At 43.7% G+C, this 24,440-nt stretch overlaps 1 protein-coding gene across 2 annotated transcripts in view; it reads right to left on the reverse strand.

Moving 5' to 3' along the window:
• Positions 1–18,516, reverse strand: part of LOC133217138 (lipoxygenase homology domain-containing protein 1-like) — a 75,479-nt gene extending 56,963 nt beyond the window's left edge. For both annotated transcript variants that reach the window (XM_061362299.1, XM_061362298.1), the window contains exon 1: positions 18,358–18,516. In XM_061362299.1, the coding sequence (XP_061218283.1) occupies positions 18,358–18,400 (43 nt within the window). In that variant the 5' untranslated portion in view covers positions 18,401–18,516. The remainder of the gene's footprint in view (positions 1–18,357) is intronic.
• Between the last annotated feature and the right edge of the window lie 5,924 nt (positions 18,517–24,440).

Here is a 24,440-nt window from a genome sequence, read left to right on the forward strand (position 1 = left end):
AGAGATCCTGGGGCTGTCAAAGTTGCAGGGTTTTGAACAGGGCTTTTAATTTCTGATAGGGACTATGAGAATCAAATCCCTGTTTCATTTATCTCTCTGTGTTTCAACTACAAGCTATTACCTGCCATGCAGAAACTGTTGACAAACTAAGCAGAATATGATGGAAAGATTATCAGAAATACGTGTTGGAAATCCTGTCTTTGAAAAGTGCAAGTTATTCCTCTACTATTAAAAAAATTGTAGTATGAGGGGAGACAATCTTTCTCCCCTTAAAAAGCCATCATAAATGCAGTAGGTTGTGTGCAATGACCTAAATACAGTATATACAGGAGGAATTTGATTCTCTGCATCAAGGCAATTGAATCATTTTTCTTTTCCCATCACAGCCATATGGCACCATTACAGAAGTCATCAGTTATAGTTAACCTACAGCCACACTACAAGCATGAAATGCTGTACAAGATTCCTTAAGCACACTCGGTTCTCCACATTGTCACATACAAAATGCGTTATTACCCTTGACTGATGAGGAGACCATGGTGCTGAGAGGGTAAGCATCTTGCCCCAGTCGTGCCAAGATCCAGTTGCCCAGGTAATGGACACCCCTCAGCAGTCCATTACCTCTTTGTTGCCCACCTCTCTGATGAGGAGATAACCTCACTGTGCTCAGGAGCATCCTCCTACCTACTGGGGCTTTTTCTTTAACCATGGATCTACACCATGGGTCATTGCCTTTTGCCTTGAAGTTTCCTCACCTCTTTGCCACAGTGCTGCAGGTTTCCTGGGGAAGGAGGGGATTACTAGCAGCAGCCCAGCAGATAAAATGCTCAAGTACAGTCTTTTTCCACAAGCTGTCTAGACTTTGCCAGGCTGATGGCTGCAATCCTTCTTCAGATCATGGTCTTTTAATGAAACTGAGTGCCCAGAGAAGCTGTGGCTGCCCCATCCGTGGCAGTATTCAAGGACACATTGGACCTGTTGCCTTAAGCAACCCAATCTACTGGAAGGTGTCCCTGCCTGTGGCAGTGGGGATTGACTAGATGATTTTTAGGTCTCTTCACACCTTGACCACTCTATGATTCTATGATCTATATCCTTAAGTCACTGCACAGCATACCATGCATCTGAACTGAACATCTTCCAACTGAAGTACCCTGTGTATATAAACCTAGCAGACTATTTATTGTAATGACATGGTATGAAGATTTAGGGATGACTAGCAATATTTCCCCAGCATATTTGGTTACTTACAACAGCCAGAGAGGCGGCAAGCTGGATCTTCTGCCTCTACATCAATCCTAAACATTCCACTGCCTGCTCATCTGATTGCCAAAATCACCAGCACACTCCTGCTGCTGCATATGCTTGGGTAGAACTGTGTGTCTGTGCTATGTATCCTGCTTACAAGAAGGGAATCTGCTGACTGCAGCTTCTGAACAGTACCACAATGCAAATATTAATTAGGAGAATGTAATTACAGCAGTACCATGCACACAGCAAAGAGACTTCATGAACTGAAAAGCTTATAGAGACACAAAATCTGTCAGTACCACTTCACATAGTAAAAATTCTTAATTCATTAGAAATATCCCCCACTTAGGAATGACAAGTGCCTGCACTCCCAGGAAGGGTCCTGAAATGGGCATCTGCAGGGCCAACAGTATAAATGCCTGCTCAAGAGGGGAGATGAGGAACAATAGAACTGACCTTTTTTCTTGTTGTACTCATCTTCAGCCGCATTGGAAGAGTCCGAATGATAGTCCCGAAGCTCCTGTTCATACATCTCCAAAAAATTATCATCTGCCTTTCCTTTCTTGGACTTGTCACCTTTCTTCTTCTTCTTTTCTTTGTGTTTTTTGCCCTTTTTCTTTTTTTTCTTCCTGTGCTCATAGTCATCCTCATCCTCGCTGCTGTACTCCCTTCTTTTGGTCTTTTTCTTTTTTTTCACTTCCTCATCGACCTCTGAGTCCTCAGACTTTGATTTTTTTTTGCCTTTTTTCTCCTGGATTTCATCTTTCCCATTTTCCTCATCTACCCTTTCCACCACCTGTTCTTCCTCTTCCTCCTGCTCCTCCTCTTCTACTTCGTTATTTTTGGTCTTTTCTTTCATGTCATTGTTTTTCAGCTCTACATTTAAAAAAACACTCCAATTGCCCTAACCTCAGTTTTGCCACTGGGCTCCTTTATGAATCACTGATGTCCTTTAGTCCTCCTCTATCTACCTGCAACTGGGCTGTCCTTTTTTCACAGAGTCCTTCTTCTCCACCAGCTTAGGTGCGTCCTGGAGTCCTTTGTCCTTCACAACCCACAGGTACCAACAACTCACCTCCTTCTGACTCTTCCTGCCTCCCTTCACTTCCTTGACTGAGGCACCATCCTCTCTCTTTTGTCTCTCTTGGTCTTTGGGTTTTCTCCTTTTCTTTATTACTATTTATTTGTTAGTCTGTGTTGAGAACTCCCTCTTTTTATCAGAGCTGCGTCAACTTCCACTCAGGGTCAGTTGCCAATCAGGGTCTACGGTATCAGGATGTGCCAATCAAGGTTGTAGCTCCCTGGGAAACCAGTCAGATGAGGATGCATGGTCAAGTCATTTCTTATCCTTCACATGGGTTCAGGATGGGTTAAAAGAGAGGTGTTTCTCCTCCTCATAACATGTGGCAGCTTCAAAAACCTCATGAAAAATTACTTAGTGCTACCCAGTCATGTGGTTATAAGACAGGATGGGCAGGTGAAAAAGGAGACTGATCAAGCAACTATATCACACTGGTCTGTATTTCCTCTCCATTATTCATGGTGTCAGGATCACTTTACTGATAACAAGGGTCTCAGCTTTACATGGATTTTTTTCTCTCTTGACCAGCCAGGCCAATGACCAGAAAAACAAGCACCTCCAGTATCTCTGTCTGGAGATCTTCATAGCATCAGTAACGCAATCCTGCATCCGGCTCCTCCATCCCCACCACTGTCCTCTACCTCCAGTCGAATGGAAAATTGATGCTCAATAAAGAAATGCAACAATCAAGACACTCAGTGTGCTTTACACAAGATGGTCTTACAACAGCCCGTCTTGGTCAACCAAAGAGAAATAAAACTTGGAGTAATAACTGAGCGTAAGTACAAATATGCCTATCTGACAGCTCTGACAGGCAAATACTGAGGTGAGATAGGTTAAGGATGACAAAAATAAGTTTTTAATGTCATGGCTGGAAGGACACCACAGCAGAGATGTCAGCATCGGGCTCATCTAACAGCTAGCACATGCAACAGAGGCTTCACTGCCATGTCCAGAGTCAAATGTGCCAGTGCGACATCAGAAGGAACTGAGGGTCTTTCAACCTCTCTGTTCCCACCTTAGCTACCAGCTCAGGTCCAAGCCCTACCACAGCCCCAACTGCTGAACCTGGGCTGGCACCCAGCCCTGCAGATGATTTAAAGTCTGACTTGGAACAGGAAGAGAAAAGAAGAAAAAACATTCCTTTTTCTTCAAAGGTGCCATTATGGATTTGTCATAGAAAATGAAGTTTTGTTAAAAACTGCAATAGAGAAAACCATACTGAATTGCTCTGGTGCAGCTCAAGTGTACGTAAACTAAGATCAGTCAGCCTGGCACTAAATCACACTAATGGGAGAAACAAGAGCTGAATTTACGGCAGGGCTGTAGATGATGATACAAAGCCTTCTGTACCACACGAACTGCCTGTGGGATATCTGAGCTCACAGCTTCCTCAAATGATAAATTAAGTGCAATTTGCTTGATGGTATGGAGCCCAAGTTAATGATACTGTAAGTATAGGTAAGAGCCTAAGTCTTTAATTCACATGACTTAAAACCATTCCTAGATAAACCTGGGGCTTTCCAGGAGCAAGCCTGGAAGGAGGGGATGGCATCAGTGGTGGGTTATAAGAAACATGAATAACAGACATTTTGATGGCAGGATGTGCAGCCCAAGCAGGATGGAAGTGGCATTGCTTTGAGAAGGAGTGGATGGGAAGCACGAGGCCCAGGGGATCCATCATTGGCAGGAGTGTGTTCCACCCTCCTTAGCAGGTGTTTGGCAGCAGTCTCCAACAATTTAATGTGACTAATATTATTTTCTTAAAAACTGAGTGTTTTTATGGTGTCGGCTGCTGAATGGAAATATTTCTATTAAGAATCATAAAGTGAGCAATTCAGGGACATCTTCCAAGTAGGTTAAAGTACAGGTTTGGGATGAAACACAAGAATGGCTTTTCCAAGGTCTTAAAAATTATACAGAAAATAAATTACTCACTCTTGTTCCTTATGATACATCTCTCGCTTACCAAACTCCTGGGAAAACAGCACCACAGGAACTGCACCGTGCTTGAAATCCTGTGTTTACTTTCAGGTATTTTTATAGAAAGGAGCAGAAAGGCACAGGGTGCATCCCTGCATAGCACTTATGACAGTGAGCATGGGGTGGTTGCTCCAGCAGGCACCAAAGGCACACTGCTCAAAAGGCACCATCCAGGCATGTGAATGAAGTTGTGGATATCTCACCCCTAGAAGTGTTCAAGGCCACATTGGACACAGGGGCTTGGAGCAACCTGCTCTAGTGGAAGGTGTCCCTGCCCATGACAGGGTGTTGGAACTAGAACCCAAGCCACTGTGTGATCCTATCATTCCATGCTGCTGGTCCCAAGTTGCTCAGGGATTCTGCAGAGATATTTGGCGATGCAGCACATTTCCCCAGACAGATGCTTTGCAGCACAGTTATATTCATAGCCATTAACTTTCTCCTCTCTGGGACAGCCCTCAGCCCACAGCAGAAATCACAGATACAAACATTTCAGCTTAAGCTGGGAGCTGGACTTAGGTTTTGGCCACAGAAAAGCCAATGCTGTCCACCAAAACACAAACAATCCCACAAAACAGAACAAAAACATGCCTTCAGAAAAAGAAAAATCACAGGATCGTGCAGAAAAGCAAAGCTCATATCTTTGTTATGCTTTCACAAGGTAAACACTTCATCACACCAAGTCCCTGAGCACTGCTGCTCCAAACAGCTCCAGCTCTAGGCAGCAAAATGCTAACAGAATCAACATGTAAAGCCAAAAGGCAGCACTACGATTACCCAGAACAACACATCCAGTTGCAAGGTTGGTCCCTTCTAGCCCTAAAATAGCTTTGCTAATATCTGCTCCTGTAGTAAGTTACCTGCCTTTGACAGCAGAGCTGTTGGGGTAGGGAAAATAATGCCTTTTTCCCCCTCCTGCACTGGGAGACGCATTTTTAGGATGCTCGGAGCACCTTTGGGAGCAGCCTCAGGCTGATGCAGCTCCACAGAGGGCAGAAATAATGAGTCATGTGTGAGGAAGAAAGATTCGAGGCTCTAAAAGCACCAGTGGGACACCTTGGTAGTTGTCCCATTGAGAACCACCCATCTGAGCTACCTCTAGCCTTGCACTTCACGTTCTCCTCATGCAGCAGAGCAGGACCTCAGGTATAAGTCAGAAACAGATCACCCCTATCAAATGGGCTTAAAACGATGGGGGAGGAAGAAACATTCATCGTGGCTCATTCAAGCTTTGCTCCTTAGGCTTCCTTCGTCTGGTGCTTTAATTAAAAAGAAATGTGCAGGGAACGCTCCAGCTTGCTTTTGTTCTTTTTGTGAATAACAGCTGGGAGGAGAACAATGGGATTTATTGGTGCATAAAGAACTACCGGGAAAGCAACCAAGCTATTTGTGAGAACCATTAGTTAAAACCATCAACAGTATTCATATGGGTTTTTACTCTTACCCTCCATTCAACAAGAGAATTCCCCCAAATCCTCCCTGCCAAAAGGACTCAGCCCAGAACTCATCAGAGCACCATGAGCCCAGGGTCGGTTCTTGAATTATCACAGATTTGGTCAGAATTTGGCTCTTTGAGGTCCTAACTCACGTGGAGCCTTTATTTTCCCCTGGAATGTTAAATCCTCTACTGCACTTAAACTGGAATTATCCCATTATTAGGTAATGAGAGTATTATTACTAATAATTATTAGGTAAATATTAGGCGAGGCATGAACACACATTTTCTTCAGTTCATTCTCTTCTATGTGGTTCTTATTTTGCACCTGTTAACATAAAATCCAGATGTCCTGTTCCCAGGCACCATGCAACACAGGTGGCATATCCCAAAGAAACTTTTGTTCTAGAATCCTTCCCCAGGCAGATGCAGTGAAACCTCTCACTTCAGAAGAGGTTATTTTTCAATACATACTCCTCTGCACTTACAGTTAGAAATGTCTGATCCTCATTGCACAATCTGGGAGCAATTAAAAGGAAAAGATGATGTCTCCATCCATGGTTCATATTTAAATGCTCTTTTGGTGGCCCACACACGCCATGGAGGTGAGGGTGAAGAAGCTGACTGTGAAGGACAGATTGCAAGATGCAGGTCAGATCCAGGCAAAGCAGATGCTTTATGAACCAGCTGGTTTATTCTTCCGCCTCTGATGCTTCTCTGGGGTGCAAGTTGGGGTATAATCCAGGAAAATAAGGCATCCTTGAGCTCTAGCTGAATGACCACAGTTAGGAGAGATTCAGGGATGGTTAAAGCCCATGATGCTCTTCCCAGGGCAGCTACAAGCCCCAAAGGCACAGCCTCAGCTTTAGTACTGCAAGATTTCATATTTGTTCTGTTCATGTTTGCAGTAGGGCAGAATCTGCCCCCATCTCTGGATTGTTTCTCGATAGTACTCCCTGCAGCCCAGAACACTGTATACTTCTGATATATGTACACACAGTCCATCTCCTTCAGAAAACAATTTAATTCCACAGAAGTAAATACCAAAGGTTTCCTTCAATGAAGCCATTACATTTCTCTCCCATGTACACGAGAAATGCACAAGATTACACCAGGTTGGGCAAAGGAGATGCTGGGGGAGCTGCTTGACACTGTTGGAGCATCAGTCATTACAGATTTCATCAGACCTCACGGTGCCTACTAAGAGCTTTGCTTTTTCTTTTATCCCCATACGGCTCCTCACTACTCCCTTCTATTCTATCTGCATCTGCATTGCAATCCCATCAGCCCAACAGCTCAGCAAGAGGCAGTTGGGGATACTGAGATACACAGCCCAATCCATCTCACAGACAGGCTGGAAAGGTTTTCGTGTGCCCAGAGGCTTCAGTGGGAGCTCGCTGCCTTCAAGTGTATGGACATAACGGCCTCTGCTGGCAAAATGGGGTTTAGTCGAGAGAAGTATTTCTCTAGCAAAACGCAGCGAGATGCTGTGTCCCACCAAGGGAGGAGCAACAGCTCCTGGTCCCCGGGAGCTGCAGGCACCAATCAGCAAGGTCATGATTATAGACCCTGAGCTCTCAAACCAGCAGCTTCTACACTACATCTCAAGCTCGGGTCTGGGAAAACTGACAGGGTGAATTTAGGTAAGATCTTAGGCAGAAGCTCTTCCCTGTGAGGGTGCTGAGGCGCTGGCACAGGGTGCCCAGAGAAGCTGTGGCTGCCCCATCCCTGGCAGTGTTCAAGGCCAGGTTGGACAGGGCTTGGAGCAACCTGCTCTAGTGGAAGGAAGGTGTCCCTGCCCGTGGTTGGAACTGGATGAGCTTTAAGGTCCCTTCCAACCCAAACCAGTCTGGGATTCTATGAAATTGCCTTATACAAGGTAATAAGAAATTAGCCTTGAAAACAGGGATAAAGCATGAGGGATCTTACCAGAATTTGCCTGGAAACCGAAATATATATTTATATATATATTTACAACAGCTCTTTCAAGAACAGGTGATTGAAGATGGAAGTCCATGTCATGGCAGGGATTTGTGTGACTCTGCCAAAGCTGGGCACATGAACAGGGTGCTGGGACATCTAATCTATGTCATGCTTTGCCAAGGAAGGCTGGACCAGATGATCCTTGAGGTCCCTCCCAACCTGGGATTCTATGATATTATTCCACAATTCAGAATTAAGTCTCTCCCATTGTCTGAACAGACAGACGTCAGAGCACAGACCCCGCCAGCATCCCTGGCACCTCCTAGGAACAGCCAAGCAAGCATTAAACATTACCTACCCAGCTTCAGGTCCAGAGGAGCTGCAGGAGCACAGAAATCAATGCAGGTCCAACGCCCAAGCATTTCCCAGAGGTTTTCACAGGACAAAGCTTCCAATTCAAATCAGTAGGTGATGGGAGAGTGTAATGCCCTCATCTACTTTTCTCTGGTGCTCTGATCTGAAGGGTCCTGCCAAACACTTATGATATGCCCCAGATACACAAAGCTGGCAAGTTATACGTGCAATAACCCCCTAAAGCATATTCACATCCATGAGTTGTTTTAAAAGCCACAAGCCTGGGATGAAACAGCATCTTAATGCTGCCAGTATAAAACAGAGTCCTTAGAATAACATGTGCATAAGCCTTGCGAAAGAGTTGTTCTTTTTTATCAATTTAATTCACAAGGTTTAAGCATTGCTAAGAATTAATTAGCAAACATTAGAAATAGATTGAGCCGTGATTACAGCTGTGATTATGTGTCCTTAGAAAGTCAAGCTGGGCCTACATGTACTCAGCAAATACAAGCTCAAGAAAAAAATCTGCATTTCAAGCTTCTGGCATAAAACAGAGGGGTCTCAAAGCTGAGAATTCGAACTTTCTCACCAAAGGAGTTGTGCAACATGGGGTTAGGAAGAATGTAATCTAAGACTTCTTGTTCAAGGGAGTTTTTTAGCCTGAAAAAATGGGAAAGGAGCTTACTGCATTTTCACATGCTTCTCCAACTGCCTTTTAGCAAAATGATAAGAAAATAAGACCCACATCAGGAATCTCAAGCATACCTAGGTACACTCCAGCACAGGAGGGATTAGACTATCAGCTAAGCAACCTAAAGGACATTATTTCTATTTAAACCAGCTGTGAAGCCAGCCCTAAGTAAGGCATTAGCTACAGTCACTAGTATTGAATATGGTTTCTTACTGAAGAGACTTTTTCCCTAAAGAATATCTGCAGGACTCAAACTGTTATCAAAAGAATGAGAGATTCAGCCCTGAGACTGTAATTTGCCTACTCCTTTCGATCGTAATACACACTAGCCCAGCCTCCAAAAGTGGGAAGAGTGATTCAGAGCATCAGCCCCTTCTGTACCAAGTACTGAGCATCCCCACAGATGGTGAGGCTCCATCATCTTGTGCAGGAGTTATCTTAAGTTTCCCCCAGGAGGAATCAACCTACCTCCTTGCTTCCTAAAACCTTTCTGACATATCTGTTCTACCAGAAGGCTTATGAAAATCCAGCATTCCTTACAAATACTGTGACTCATGTCAGCTTTAAGTATTTCAAAGGGCCCTGGTCTTTCATCCCAATGAAGAATGCTGTGGACCACAAGAGGCAGCAGCAGAAGTGACTAAATGGTAGGGATATGAGGAGAAGAGCAGCTATCTTCAGGCACTGCAGCAGGGTAAAGAACTAAAAGCATTCAGTTTATCAAAGTATTGAGCACAGTGAGGTTTAAAGCATGAATAGAAACACTGAAGTCAGTGGGATCAATCACTGCTTGAACTGCCAGCTGAATCAGAGCAGCTCTAAGCAAACCTGAGAGCTTTTCTCCTATCTCAGTGACACTCAGCGTGTCACTGCTGCCTGCATTCATTTGACTGCTTCTCCCTGCAGAGCCCAAACACACCTCTGATTGCTCCTACCCAGCTCCCAGACTCCACAGCCCATAAACCAGCTGCAACACCAAGGTCCTACCCAGCTTCTCCCTTGGAAGGCTCAGAAGTGGGAATTTAAGCCTGTATCAAGTCATTCTATATCACCCTGTTGAATCTGCAGTGCAGGCCAGGTAATGTTCCAGCCTATCCCTCATACCCTGAGCTTCTCCCTGCTCACTCCAGTTCCATCTTTAATAAGGACAGATGGACACCACAACCATGCCAGTGCCCGCTGCCCTGGCCCTGATCTTCATCCCTAGCTAAGTGCCTTTTTCCCCATCCAGAAGACCCAAATTCATCCCTGATCTCCAAAGTGTATTCATTTCACACCTCTCCCCAGCTTGGGTTTACAACCCCATGTCCATCCATATGCAGAGCTGCCACTTCCACTGAGGAGAGACTTAAAGAGAAACAAGGGAAAGAGGGAGAGTGACAGATCCAAACTCTCCTGTTAATTCTTACCAAAGGACCAGCTTGCATTTCTATCCACCTTCTAGCTACATCCTAAGCAGCACATCTTTGCTACACTGGTGCATCACCTGCAGAGATAATAATCCTTTCCATTAACTTGGATACTTACGGGATTAGCTCTTCCCCTGAGAAGTGCCATAAAACAAGTTACAAGCCAAAGGGAGTGTGTAGGGAGCACTGAGGTGGAGAAGCCTTCTGCAAAGTGTACTTGCCTTCTCTTCTAAAGGCTTGAGGAAGGCCTGAGAGCAAAAGATGATAGGACTGTGTAACATAGCCTAAAACGCACAAAAAAAAGAGAGGATTTTAATGTTGGCTATGAGGAATAAGGGCTGAAATATCAACAGTCCTTGCTGGGACAGAGGTTGTTCATAACAATAGAGGCTGATGCAGAAGATGGGGGAGAGAGAGGGAATCATCTAGCACTTTCCACTTGTGCTTCACATGGGGAAAATGCTAGACCTCTCACTTCCCCACTTTTCCAGTCAGCCTTTCCCTGGGGAGCAGAGCTACAAGCACAAGCCTATGGGATATTGCCGAGCAGAGCCAACCACAGAGAGACCAACCTGCTCCTGCCTGTGCAACCTCCCTGCTCACAGACTGCCAAGGAAAGAGATTCTCCTGTAGTTTAAGAGTAAAAACACCTCCTCCTTTGAAAATACATTAATTAATGGCATTCATTAGGGAGCTAGCCAGGAAACTAGGTAATTTAATTTCTCAAGTATACAATGTCAGAAAATGTAATGGGACAAAAGCCAGTGCTGCCAACAAGGTGAAACCTCTTTCATTTATTATCTGAGAGGTGGGTAAGTCAAGCATGAATGCCAGGGTGTCACTAGAGAAACCAAATACACTGAGCAAGTACTAAATTATCCAGATGAGTCCATTATATCTATTGCTGTCATGTACCGCCTGAGAGAGATGGGAAAGCTCACCCAGCTCACCAGTGATGGTATGGACCAGTGCTCTCTTGCAGGTGAGAGGCTTTGCTGGGTTAGATACCACACAGAGTGAGTCAATGATTTCAGAGAGAATAATAAAAACCTAATTTCCCATGGGAAATCGTGGGCTAATAAAAAGTCAAATAAATCTCCTCTAAAAGATGTTGATGCCCATGAAACGCTGATTTAACCAAGGGCAACAGAAATGATTTTAAATTCCCATTAAATGCACAGGGAGACTGGGTCAGTTGCCCCTGACAAGAGAGGCCCCATCTGGACTGTGTCTGGGGAAACAATGTGAAAAAGATCTGTCCAGGTGACATAGAATCGTAGAAGAGTTAGGGTTGGAAAGGACCTTAAGATCATGCAGTTCCAACCCCCCTGCCATGGGCAGGGACACCTCACACTAAACCATGTCACCCAAGGCATCGTCCAACCTGGTCTTGAACACTGCCAGGGATGGAGCATTCACAGCCTCCTTGGGCAATCTATTCCAGTGCTTCACCACCCTAACAGGAAAGAATTTCCTCCTTATATCCAATCTAAACTTCACCTGTTTTAAGTTTTAACCCGTTAACCCCTTGTCCTATCACTACAGTCTCTAATGACGAGTCCCTCCCCAGCATCCCTATAGGCCCATTCCAGCCATCATCTACATAAAAGGTGATAGAAACCTCTTGTTTTGCTGTGCATCTCTGGTTTTCTTCCAAACATGTCAGAGAGCTAGAACACAAGTCAATCCTTACAGCAAGTAGTTAAGCAAAAAAGCTTTGCCACCATCTGAACATGTAATGTGGGGCTTGGGATATATAATGAACTTGTTACAGCACTTCCCCGAGCTGACTTAGCAAAGCAGGGATAGAAACATGAACAAACGAGTCCTATCTCACCCCCTTCCTTGGAACAAGTTTTTAACATTGGCACTTGGGCTGACGTAGCCTCTCCCTTCCAGGGACCAGGCAGGTAATTCCAAAGCACCAGATTCAGCAGAGGAAAACACTTGCCCAGAGCTAGAAGGATTGTTTCCACTCAGCAAGGCAAGCTCTCAGCTCCAGAAGTGCTTTATGGGAAGAGATCTTTTAAAAAACTATGTATTTAAAAATAGAAACTTATGGATGACAAGAGACTGCCAGAATCAATTGGCCTAAAACACCATGAAAAGTCATGGTGTCATAGAGAACATGGTGTTCCTTTCCATGGAAGAGAAGAAGAAAACCACTCCTGCCATCAATTCCAGAAAGCCTGAGAACATATATACATGTATACATATTCCCATCTACTGGGTCCCAGCCCATCCTCGGGAGTTCAAGATCCTGCTCTCATGATGCACACAGCACATCTTGCAGAGGTCTGTGGAAGTGAGTCTCCCTCAGAATAAGCAAGCACAGGGCAGTTCCCATTCCTTTTCCATCTCTAGATGAATTTAAACATTTCTTACCCCCTACCCCCTTAAAGGTCAGCCATGTCAGTAGATCATTTTTTGTAATTAACATCATCCACAGGGACCTTGACACTCTTGTGAGGTGGGCTGATGCCAGCCTTATGAAGTTTAACCATGCCACGTGCAAGGTCCTACACCTGGGTCGGAGCAATCCCAGGCACAGCTACAGGTTGGGCAGAGAAGAGATTCAGAGCAGCCCAAGGAGAAGGACTTCGGGGTTTTGGTCTATGGGAAAATGAACATGAGCTGGCTACAGTGTGCGCTTGCAGCCCAGAAAGCCAACTGTATCCTGGGCTGCATCAAAAGGAGCGAGACCAGCAGGTCGAAGGAGGTGATCCTGCTCTTATGAGACCTCACTTGGAGTATTGTGTGCAGTTCTGGTGTCCTCAACATAAAAAGGACATGGAACTGTTGGAACAAGTCCAGAGGAGGCCACGAGGATGATCAGGGGACTGGAGCACCTCCTGTATGAAGATAGGCTGAGAAAGTTGGGGCTGTTCAGCCTGGAAAAGAAGGCTGCCTGGAGACCTTCCAGTATCTGAAAGGGTTTATAAGGATGATGGGGAGGGACGCTTCATTTGGAACTGTAGTGATAGGACTAGTGATAGGTAATGGGTTAAAACTTAAACAGGGGAAGTTTAGATTGGATATAAGGAGGAAATTCATTCCTGTTAGGGTGGTGAGGCACTGGAATGGCTTGCCCAAGGAAGTTGGGAACGCTACATCCCTGGCGGTGTTCAAGGCTTGGTTGGACGAGGCCTTGGGTAGCATGGTTTAGTGTAAGGTGTCCCTGCCCATGGCAGGGGGTTGGAACTAGATGATCTTAAGGTCCTTTCTAACCCTAACTATTCTATGATTACAGTGCACCATTAAATTGTTGCAATTTATAAAAATGACTCCACTGTAACACTACATCCAGCAGGGGAAATACATACTTTCATTTAGAGCAGCTTTGAAATTACTTTTGGATACATCTAACCCCTTTAAAATTGGAATTCCAGCAATTTCACCAAACCCCTGTCTGGGTCTTATATTCAAGAACAGAAACCCTACTCAGTACATACCTCCAAGGGAAAACATTACTGTTATCCAAAATGGCATTAAGATTTAATACAAGCAACAGAATAATTCAGCCTCTTAAAATTCAGTAACGATTCCTCTGATCTGACACATAGTGCAGCTGATTGCAGAACTACCATTAGCTTCAGTGATTTGGCTGCAAGCTTCCTGACAAATTCAAAATTATATCCAAATCACACAACATCATTTATTATGATGTAAGCTATTACACAGTAAATTAAAAATCAAAGCTAACAGATGTTTCTACTGCTCTGTTTACTTAAAAGTTGTGCAACTAAAGGACACCATTTTTAATTTTTTATATAAACATACGCACATGCTACCACATCTAAGTACGTTTAATATTTAATGCAAACAGTATGACTTCTATGAGAATTCAGTGCTGCCAGTGATGCCAGTACCACTGTTGACATTAGGTAGCAAGTGTTCACAAGTGTTTTCAGAGTTCAGACCCATAACTGATGTAGTAACAGTAAACAGCCATACCCCGATGCATGTCCTCCAACAAAGTTAAGGTTTCAAGAGGAAAGATGGGATTTCTATACCATATCCACATATCAGAGGCCAGAAGAGCTGCAATAATTAATTATCACAGACTCACAGAACAGTTATATCTGGAAGGGCCCCTAAAGCTCACCCATTTCCATCCTCCCGCCATGGGCAGGGACACCTTCCTTAGACTAGAGCAGCTTGCTCCAAGCCCCTGTGTCCAACCTGGCCTTGAGCACTGCCAGGGATGGGGCAGCCACAGCTTCTCTGGGCACCCTGTGCCAGCGTCTCAGCACCCTCACAGGGAAGAGCTTCTGCCTAAGAGCTCATCTCAGTCTCCCCTCTGGCAGGTTCAAGCCATTCCCCTTGGCCTGTCCCTAGAGGCCCTTGTCCCAAGCCCCTCTCCAGGTTCCCTGCAGCCCCTTTAGGCACTGGAGCTGCTCTAAGGTCTCCCCTTCAGGAGCCTTCTCTTCTCCAGGCTGCCCCAGCCCAGCTCTCTCAGCCTGGCTCCAGAGCAGAGCTGCTCCAGCCCTCACAGCCTCTCTGTGGCCTCCTCTGGACTCACTCCAACAGCTCCATGTTCCTCTTCTGTTGTTGCCCCGGAGCTGGATGCAGGACAGGTCTCACTGACTCTCCAGCAACAGCATGTGCCAAAACCCCAAAGTTTGCTGTCTTCACATCTTCCTTCCCGCATTCAGGGAAATAGGAGTGTAGTATCTTGAGAGACATTAGTTATAACTTAAATAAGTAAGTTCTAAATAGTTTGAGCCACTTAAGAGTTACAGCATTATGTGATTTAGTGTGCTATTTACTTAGCTTTACTGGCTTAGCATGAGCAGCTAGATGTGCTGAAGCCTGAGGCCATAAGCTGTGGACTTTCATCTAGTTGTGCTTTTGGATGGAATAGAGTTAGTGTTCTTAGTAATTTTCCTAGAAGCTGGCACTGTGTTTTGCCTTGTTTTTAGTGTGAGAAGAATCTCATTAACACACTGATGTTTTAGCTGTTTCTGAGTCATGTTTATCCTTGGTCTATGACTTGTATGTCCTAGGCAAGAAGTGTCCTGGTCAGAGTCTCCCATGCTCTGCCCATGAGTAGAGGCACAAAATCCACAAACCACAAGATATGGAGGCCACAACCATCAGAAGCTGCAACACAACAAGATAAGAACAGTTCATGGCATGCCTATATAGAGAGACAGAAAGGATCCAATAAATAGCTTGAAGACCCCAAACCAGTCTTGAATGGTGTGTGAATGCTCATGCATGCACTTCTCCCCTGACAAATAGGTGCTCTTCACTAACAAATAAAGAACTATTCAAGCAGTGATGACTCCTGAATAAGCTGATCATGAGCAAGATTCAGGTTCTTAACATCACAGCAGGGAGATTCCCAAATGCCCCCTCAAAAAACTGTAATGGGGAAAACCCCACAGCTAGATTCAGCATGTATTTGGGGCCTTCATGGATTAAGTAGTTTGTGGGTTAAACTGGGACTAAAGCTGGTGACACACATGGCCTCCTGCAACACTGCACTCTCCAAAATAATCACTTTGTGAGCAGACGATGCTGCAGAGGCATGTCACAATACAAATACTTCATAGATGACCCACAGCTCATGATCCTGGCATTGGGTTCTCAGTTGTGTCTTGATGGCACTCCACCATTCTCAGGGCCCAATCCAGTGATCATTCACACCAATTACAATATAGCAGCGCTTGCCTCACCAGTGGACTTGTCCCCAGCAAGGGATACCTGCTCATAGACAAATCATAGAGTGGTTTGGGTTGGAATGGACACCCCAGCAACCCACCCCACACCTCTGCCAGGTCTGGTGGACAACCAAGATGATGTGTCTCCATACCACACACAAGGATGAATTTCATCCAAGAGAATGCAAGGGTGGCCCTGGCTTCTCCAGGTGCAGGAGATGTAGAAGTGCTAATGAAGAACTTGCAATGCTGTGGACACCTACTGAACGAACTACTTTCTGTCCATCACACATTTTTATGCTGTTCTCCAACCTACCAGAGGTTTTCTGCAATTCCTATATGGATTGGGTCCTTCTTTCCTTTTTCCCCATGAACAGAGTAATATTCCATCACTGATTTGAGGCATCAGCTTGCAGTAACACCTCTGATCACAGCCAGACACAGCTGTCAAACATTCTGCAAGGAAAGTAGGAAAGCCTACTAATACTTTACACACATCTGCCAGCACCTGCTGGAGTACCCAGAGTGACACAGCTACTTTCATCTCTAAACCCCAGAAAACACAATAACCAGCTCTTTCCAGACAGGGCCTCTAAGAGGAAGGCCAAATGTCTTGCCAAATGTCAAGCTAGGGTCCTTTTTTAGTGCATTTCTCAGCTGTTAAAAACAATCATTTCTTTGCACAGCACCTGGGAAGTGAAGCACACCAAATACTTTTATTTCAGTTTGGGGTATTCAGGACAATGTATCAGCCACTGGTTGACCACAGCTGAAAATCCTGTGCATTAACTCTGTTGCAGAAGAAGTCAGAGAGGATCAAGAGCTGAGAACAGCTGCAAGACTGCTGGGTTTTATTTCCTTTTAAAATAAAATAAAACTTAAAAAAAATAAAACAAAATCAAAGCTTTGTTTTTGCAGTCCTGTACAAACACATGTATTATCTTCATCATTTCACCTGTAAAACACTAATCATTCCCAGAACATTTAAAACACCAGTAATGGATTGATTTCCAAAACTTGTTGTTAGGAAGGAAACAAAGAAAGCCTTCTGAAGCTCTTCCACAGACCGTAGATCAGTTCTATCAGTTCTGCAAACCCCCATCCAAACCATGATACTGGATTTCAGGTGGTATCTGTGAGTTTGCATACACCCACCTGGGCTGAGTGGGCTTAATGCTCCCTTTTTATTCACACCAGATCTCCAAGTCATCCAAGCAGTACTGACTTTTCAATATTATTTATTTTATTATATACAATATCTGTATGTATAATGTACTGTGCCTTATGAGACTTCCGCTCATAATACAATCCTCCTCCTCCACCCAAGGATCCTTATCTTGAAGGATTGCTCAGACTTTGCAGCACACAATCTACTCAAGAAAGGCACTGAAAGAAAGTCAAGTTCTGGCCAAAGTTTCTTCTCTCAAGTATTTTTTCACCCTCGTTCTTGCATCACCAATAAGATTATCACCAACAATTTTTTTTTTGCCAAGAGAATTAGTTTTGAAGATTTCTGCCAAGGAGGATTAGAGGCATTGTTACAAGCTGCCAAGAAGCAAGAATGCAAGTGTATATATGTGTGTCTGGGAAAGGATAAAGTAGAATCATTGCAGCTGAACTTGCCCAGATAACACCAAATAAACACAAAACCTTCTCTTCAGCTGACACAAAAATAGAAAAGCTCTCTGGGTTACCAGGATCCAGACCTAACTCTAGAAATAGGAACACCCCTTATCTTTCTATGCCATGGATTTACTCTCAGGCTGTCAGAGTTGATCCAGTTATTTCCTGTAGAGCTTTTTGCTTTCTATACCTTATCTGAATACGGCTGTAAGTAGCAGAAGGCATGCAAATAAGCTTCCCCAAAGTGCATCACACCAATTCCATCCCCAAGTATCCTCTCAATTATTTGTCTGTAAGTGACTCCATCATGGCTGCACAAATACTCTATATGCTGTAACAAGCGGACAAGATGACCTTTAAAGTTCATCTGGTCCAACCCCCTGCCATAAGGAGGGATCTCTATCTAAACAAGTTGCCCAGAGCCCCATCCAACCTGGCCTTGAATGTTTCCGGGTGACAGGGAATGTCTCACAATCACGAGGGTGGTGAGGCGCACACAGTGCCCAGAGAAGCCGTGGCTGCCCCATCCCCAACAGTGTTCAAGGCCAGGTTGGACACAGGAGCTTGGAGCAACCTAGCCAAGTGGCAGGGAGGTGGAACTGGAAGAGCTTTAGGGTCCCTTCCAACCCTAACCATTCTGTGATTCTATTCTATGAAAGAACCAGCCACAGCTCACCTACCATCAAGCCAAATCCTCACAGATGAACACTTCAATGAGAAGTCAGGTCCTTCCCATCAGTAGGTCATCTACCAAGCTATGAGTCCTGCTTTTTCTGCAGGTCCAGCTGCTGCCCAGGTGTGCACACACATACACACATATATGCATACACCTGAACAGAGATGCCCATGTGTGTTATAGGTGACCAACCCACCTGCAAAAGATATCTTTTCATGTCTAGTGTGGTGTATAATAGACAGAAAGGTGAAAATCATTACCCTACCAGCACACCCAGAAGCAGACTGGAGCATATTCCCACACCACATGGTGACTGCTCTTGCTGTAGAGGTGATCAGCCAGTTCCCCTCATCAGGCCCTGGTTGCAAATTGCTAAATAAAGCCACTTGGGAGAGAAAAAGTTATTCCCAAGGTCTCAGGTGTCCTCAGCAGAGGAACTGGCAGAGGCAGCTATGACGGGAGCCAGGGTATTTATGTACAAAAGGCAGTCAGCTGAGAGCCCTGATGAAGTTAATGAGGGCTTTAAGAAAATATGAAACCACCAAGGACCTATTGACCTCTGAGAGACTGGGGGGAGGGGGGAAATAGCATGAGGAAAGGGCAAGGGGGAAGGAAGAATAACTAATTGCATGTTAAGCAGATGTTCTGCCATTGCACATTTCATCCATAGTATCATTTCTCCCATTTAACTCACCTCGACTTTCTCCATATACTACAGACTAGATCTATTTTGTGTTTTTATACAAAGGAGGAAAAAACCTCCAGTTTCTGACTTCAACATCCGTACAAAGAATAGTAAAATTTGAATACTCAAAGCAAAGCAGCAACCAGGTGTGTTTGATGGAGTCTGTCATATAAACTGAGAATACCTTCAGTCCTGAAGTTAAATGGACCTTGAGGTAGTCTTTTGCTTTTCAGTGATCAATCCTGAACACAGATTTCCTCCCTCTTTCCCAGGCATTTACTACTTGAGGAAAGGAACAGAGGATAACTGGGGGAAGCATGATGGCCAGATTGACCCGCACTCAACCAAAGGGCAGGTCACCACTGCTTTGCTATATAAGCAAGATTAGGTCAGTGCAGAAGTCTTGGGTAAATGTGATCCAGCAATCCTGTGTTGAAGACACCATCTGCAGTGTTTCCTTAGGTCACAACTCAGTAGATGCACTTTCCTTTGAAAAAAGAAAAGTTTTCACTGTAATTAAAGTAATACATAAAGAATTACAGAGCTGGTTTCACGAAGATCCAGCCATCACTGCAGACCACCAGCAAACTAGAGCAAGTGGCATCTTACGAAGTTTCTTTGAAGAGCAACCTTTAAGCTTTAATACTGAACCTTGAAGACATTACATATACCAACCCTGCCACGGGGTGCTATGGGGGATGTTAGGGTTTCTGCACTGCCAGTCAGCTATGCAGCGTGGACCAGTGGGCATGTTTACTCTACAGCATGCCATACCTCCAAGAGAAAAGGTTTAGTTTAAGCCTTTTTGTGGTGTACTTGTTATGATGAAAAAGCATTTTCCCACAAATGGCTGTTTATGAACACAGCCAAGTTATCTGAGCTTGTGCCTATGTGTACACATTGAAGCATTTTTTGCTTTATTGGCTTTTGTAAACTCAAAAAAACACCGAAGCATGAACAAATAATGGAGCCATTTAGTGAACAAAATTTCTTCAAAGAGCTAAAGAACCAAAGTATTTGAAAGATTTTGAGTCAGAAATTCAAAGCCTGCTCTTTCAGGTATAAATCATAAGCTAAGGTGGTGATGGTACACATACTCCAAAAGTCAGTCTGAGTTCATAGAATCATAGAATAGTTAGGGTTGGAAAGGACCTTAAGATCATCAAGTTCCAACCCCCCTGCCATGGGCAGGGACACCTCGCTCTAAACCCTACTACCCAACGCCTCGTCCAACCTAGCCTTGAACACTGCCAGGGATGAAGCATTCACAACCACCCTGGACAACCTATTCCAGTGCCTCACTACCCTAACAGGAAAGAATTTCCTCCTTATACCCAATCTAAACTTCCCCTGTTTAAGTTTTAACCCATTAGAGTTAGACACTAGAGTTTAATAAAGAATATGACATATAGCAACGTGGATTTTTTAAACAGAGAGGATGCATCACTAACCTGAATTCTCTCCCTGATCATTGTCTATTTTTGAAGAAGAGGAAATGTGCCAGCTTTCTTACACTTGCAAGTTAGTCTGTTATGGAATAATCTGCAAAGTGGAAAATTATTTAATTCAGCTACAGAAGGTGTGGACTGATTCAAATATTGTTGAGTAGTGGAGACATAAGGAGAATAAATGAGCTCAAGCTTATCAAATGGAAACCAGTGTTTACGTGTGTATGTGAATGAGAGGCATGAACCTAATTAACAAATAAAGGAATAATCTATGAAGGAAAAGGTCTTTTTTTCCTATGGATGAAAATAGTCTCCAAGTACATGGGGCAAGCTCCCAGCACTAGCCTACCCACCTCATCCTTCTCACCCTGGGTTTCTTGTATGTGGCCAAACATTGGATTGGCTCTTCTGTTTTTATGGGTGTTTTTCATATCAGTCCCACTAAATGTGGTCATGAGAAGGAACATGCTACTCAGATACATTAATATCTTCACTGAATAATACAACTAATGCTTGGGAAATTCCTAAAGTTTTAAATGTGGTTAATTTGGCATCCCTTTGATCTATCAACAGCTACCCCTCCTAGATATATATATGCACGACCAGAGGAAACTCCCCAAAACCACAGCAATGTGGAAAAGTGTGTGGACTACCCTCATTCAAGCCAGACAGCAAGATAACGGTGGGGTGAAGATGTTTCCTCACACCAACAGCAAGGCCATTGCAATCTTGAGCTGTTGAATTCAGCAAAGAGCAGAGTAACTCTGCTGCACCACCCTCGTTTATACCAAGCAACCACCTAAATCATAGAATAGAATCCCAGACTGGTTTGAGTTGGAAGGAACCTTAAAGCTCATTCAGTTCCAACCCCCTACCACAGGCAGGGACACTTTCCACTAGAGCAGGTTGCTCCAAGCCCCATCCAACCTGGCAGTACAAACACAGTAAAACTGACTGGCTTGCGAGAATATCTTAGATGTTAGCTGCATTTTAAGCTAATGAAGTTCCTACACTTCCTCCCAGACCATTCCAGACTGTAATTTCACTTTGAAAGAATCAGACTGTCTGAAATCCCACACCAACATTTTTCTGCAGGGTGATATTTACATATATATATACATGTGATTTCTGGACTGTGGGTTGCAAAGGTATTAACCTACTCTACTGAGAGTTTGAAGACTAATGTTGCCTCTGTCACTGTTGATCTCATCAACTTTGGTGTGTGTGTCTTGCTCTGTCTTCCCTTCAAATGCTTCTCCTGAAGAAATACATAGGAAACACTTCAGATACATCTCTGTGTTATAAATCAAGAAGCAACATTAACACTCAAAGTGCTTAATAACCATCTATCAAGATACGGCAATAAAGTAAATTAATACTCCAGAGTCCTGATTTGAATCTCACATTGGTGCTACAGCATTAAAACTATTGGTTTCAGTTGTGTCATTTACAGACAAATAACAGGCTAGCCTGACCTTGCATCGCCCTAATAAATACGTTACAGTAACAACAGATCTGGAGTCAAAAGGAGTTTGCCACTGGTTACAACAGTAGCATAGTGTAAATAATACATTGATATCAGAAAAGCAATTACATCCCAATATTGGAACTCATATGAGCACAAACTGCTCTGCAACACAAGCTGGCTCTTCTGGGATGAATGACCTTTCTTAATTACACTGTTACAGATAGCTAGATATTCACTTTGTTCCTGTAGTTATGCAAAACGGGAGCTGTTCCAGGTTTAAGATCAGACCAATTTTGCTTCGGTTTTTCTCTTTAAAGATAATATTTGATATTTTGGAGAAAACAAAACTTAACCTTGGCCTTGGACAGGGACAGGTTGACATTTCCTTTTAGCTCTAGTCCTGCCAGGGTGCTGCAGAGCGGACAGAAGAAAGACAGGATGTGGCATGCTCAGGAAATCCATAATCAGTCTGATGGCGTTTTGGACAAACAAAACCAACGCTTGGCCTAAGCTGGCAAATTTAGGGCACGTTTCTACAAACAGAGCCTTGGTAAGGAGCTCACCTGTAGTCTTTACAGTGGAGATGCCTAAAATTAGGAAAGATGAATCTCACACTAAGTATTGCTGGTTTGTATTTGCAGGAGGTGCAGACTCAACATTTCTCTGTTTTTCCATTTGTAAACTGAGAATATGAATAATATTCAGCTAAGTTCATTAACGCTACTCAGACTGTTGGAAATCAATGGCCAATCAATCACCTTTTCATTTATCAGGGTCTTAACACATTGGGGTTGTATCTCAAACGGTCAACAAGCAAAACCTTGACCTCAGGTTTGGATAAAACCATTTTCTGCTAGGCTGAGATCCCATTTGTCACTTAAAAATGATGAAACTTAACACTGAGATGAGCCACACTCAGTTTTCTTATGCAGAGTATGATCTGGTTAAAAAAAGGAGGGTCAAGGCTAACAACCCAACTAGACCCATTTAAGTCCTTATGATTTATGGATGGATGAAGACAGCCTTTAACAAATAACTGTTTTCCATAGCAAGCCACTTGAAATAGCCATAATAATGGTATAAAAGTAGGTAACAAAAAATAGTATTTTTAAGTTAAAATAATATTGGCTAAGGTAAGGGGATGGGGCTAAACTACTTTAATGTCCTTTGAAGCACCCACTGCAAAAACATCTGTTTGATAGCTCAGTGAATGAATCTTGTTTTATTTTTCTTGCTGGTTATTAGTATAACGTTAAAAATCAAAAGACTAATAGATGAAAATGAGTTGTTAAGGCATAGGTTAATTAATACCCAGAAATTAAATCTTTTGTTCAAGCAGCTACAAAGTTTGCTAATTACAAAAATACATTTTTCAAGCAAAAGCTTAGCAATACTAAAAATCTGCACTAGGGAAGGACAAAAATCCTCAACACGGAAGATAAGAATGAGCTGTGCCCCAAAGCCCTACTGCTGATGAGACCCCTGCAGAGGACAGTCAGCATCTGGTGAGCTGGTTGAAAGCTCACCCAAAAACTTTAATGATAAGAGCTTATAAAGATGCAAATGCTTGCTACTTTTCCAAGAGAATCACTGAGTGAATCTGTATGTGTCTTATCAGCCTCTTCCGTGTGACAAACAGTTTAGCATCAGGCTGGAAAAGTGTGTGCAAATCTACTAGGATAAAGAAGTATTAACAGAGCAGTTATTGGGCAAGTACTTACTATTTGGAGTCAAGAGTGCCTGTTGTCATGATGTCTTATAGAAAGGGCTGTGTAAGCCCCTGCCTGTTGTCTGTCTGTCCCTCCCTTCTGCCTTACAACTCCTGCATTAAGTTTCAGTCAAGGCTGAGAGCGAGTGCTCCCAGAGACAATCTCTTCCTAGATAGTTTCTGGAACATTTCAGGGAAATAAAGAACTATCATGGATCATAGAATCACACACTGGTTTGGGTTGGAAGGGACCTTAAAGCTCATCCAGTTCCAAACCCCTGACATGGGCCCAGACACCATCGTTCAAATGGCCTACTTCATCAGTGTTCACATAGAGAGATACTGATGTCCATCACTGTTGCTTAACCTTTCCCAAATGAAAAGTTTCAGAAAGGCTCATTAAAGATGTTATTTGGGAGATACTTCTGAAACAAAATAAAAAAACAAACCCAAAACATTCCCAGCACACATTACTTCATCAAACACCCATACAGGAAGTTGAAAATGCTATTGATCTTTTCAAGTGAAAGAGATTCATATTCCATATTTATCGTCCTGTGCCACATGCTCATGGAAACATCCAAAGAGCACAGCATTACAGACTCAAGTATTCCACTATATCCCTCAAAGGAATTTGCACTGAGCAGCAAAGGTGGTAAATAATTTGCAAAATTATCAGACTCCCCCAGTGCCTCAGAGCTTCTTAAGGGAAATAAGGTGCCTAGAAACACGGATGTTACCAAGATTAACTTCCACTGCCTGAAAGGCATTTACCCACCTGACCTGACTGCAGCATAGAGTTTATCAAGTGCCACTAAGCAAACAGGCTGTGAGATGAAACGCTTCCGTGAAGCTCCAGGCATCAGCTCAGATGCTTCAATGACATTTCATTCAGCTCATCTGGGGAAAGGATGAACTTCATTTTCCAAAAGCTGACTCTAAGTCCAGCAAGGCAGAAAGAGTGTAACAACTGACAGTGTGACAGCCTGGGCTGTTAGTACTTCTGATGAGGTTGATTCCATGCAAAAACAAACAAAAG

This window comes from Neopsephotus bourkii, unplaced genomic scaffold, assembly GCF_033783945.1.
Source record: "Neopsephotus bourkii isolate Nb327-2 ecotype Australia unplaced genomic scaffold, CSIRO-AGI_Nbou_v1 NB_1113, whole genome shotgun sequence".
NCBI classification, from domain to species: domain Eukaryota; kingdom Metazoa; phylum Chordata; class Aves; order Psittaciformes; family Psittacidae; genus Neopsephotus; species Neopsephotus bourkii.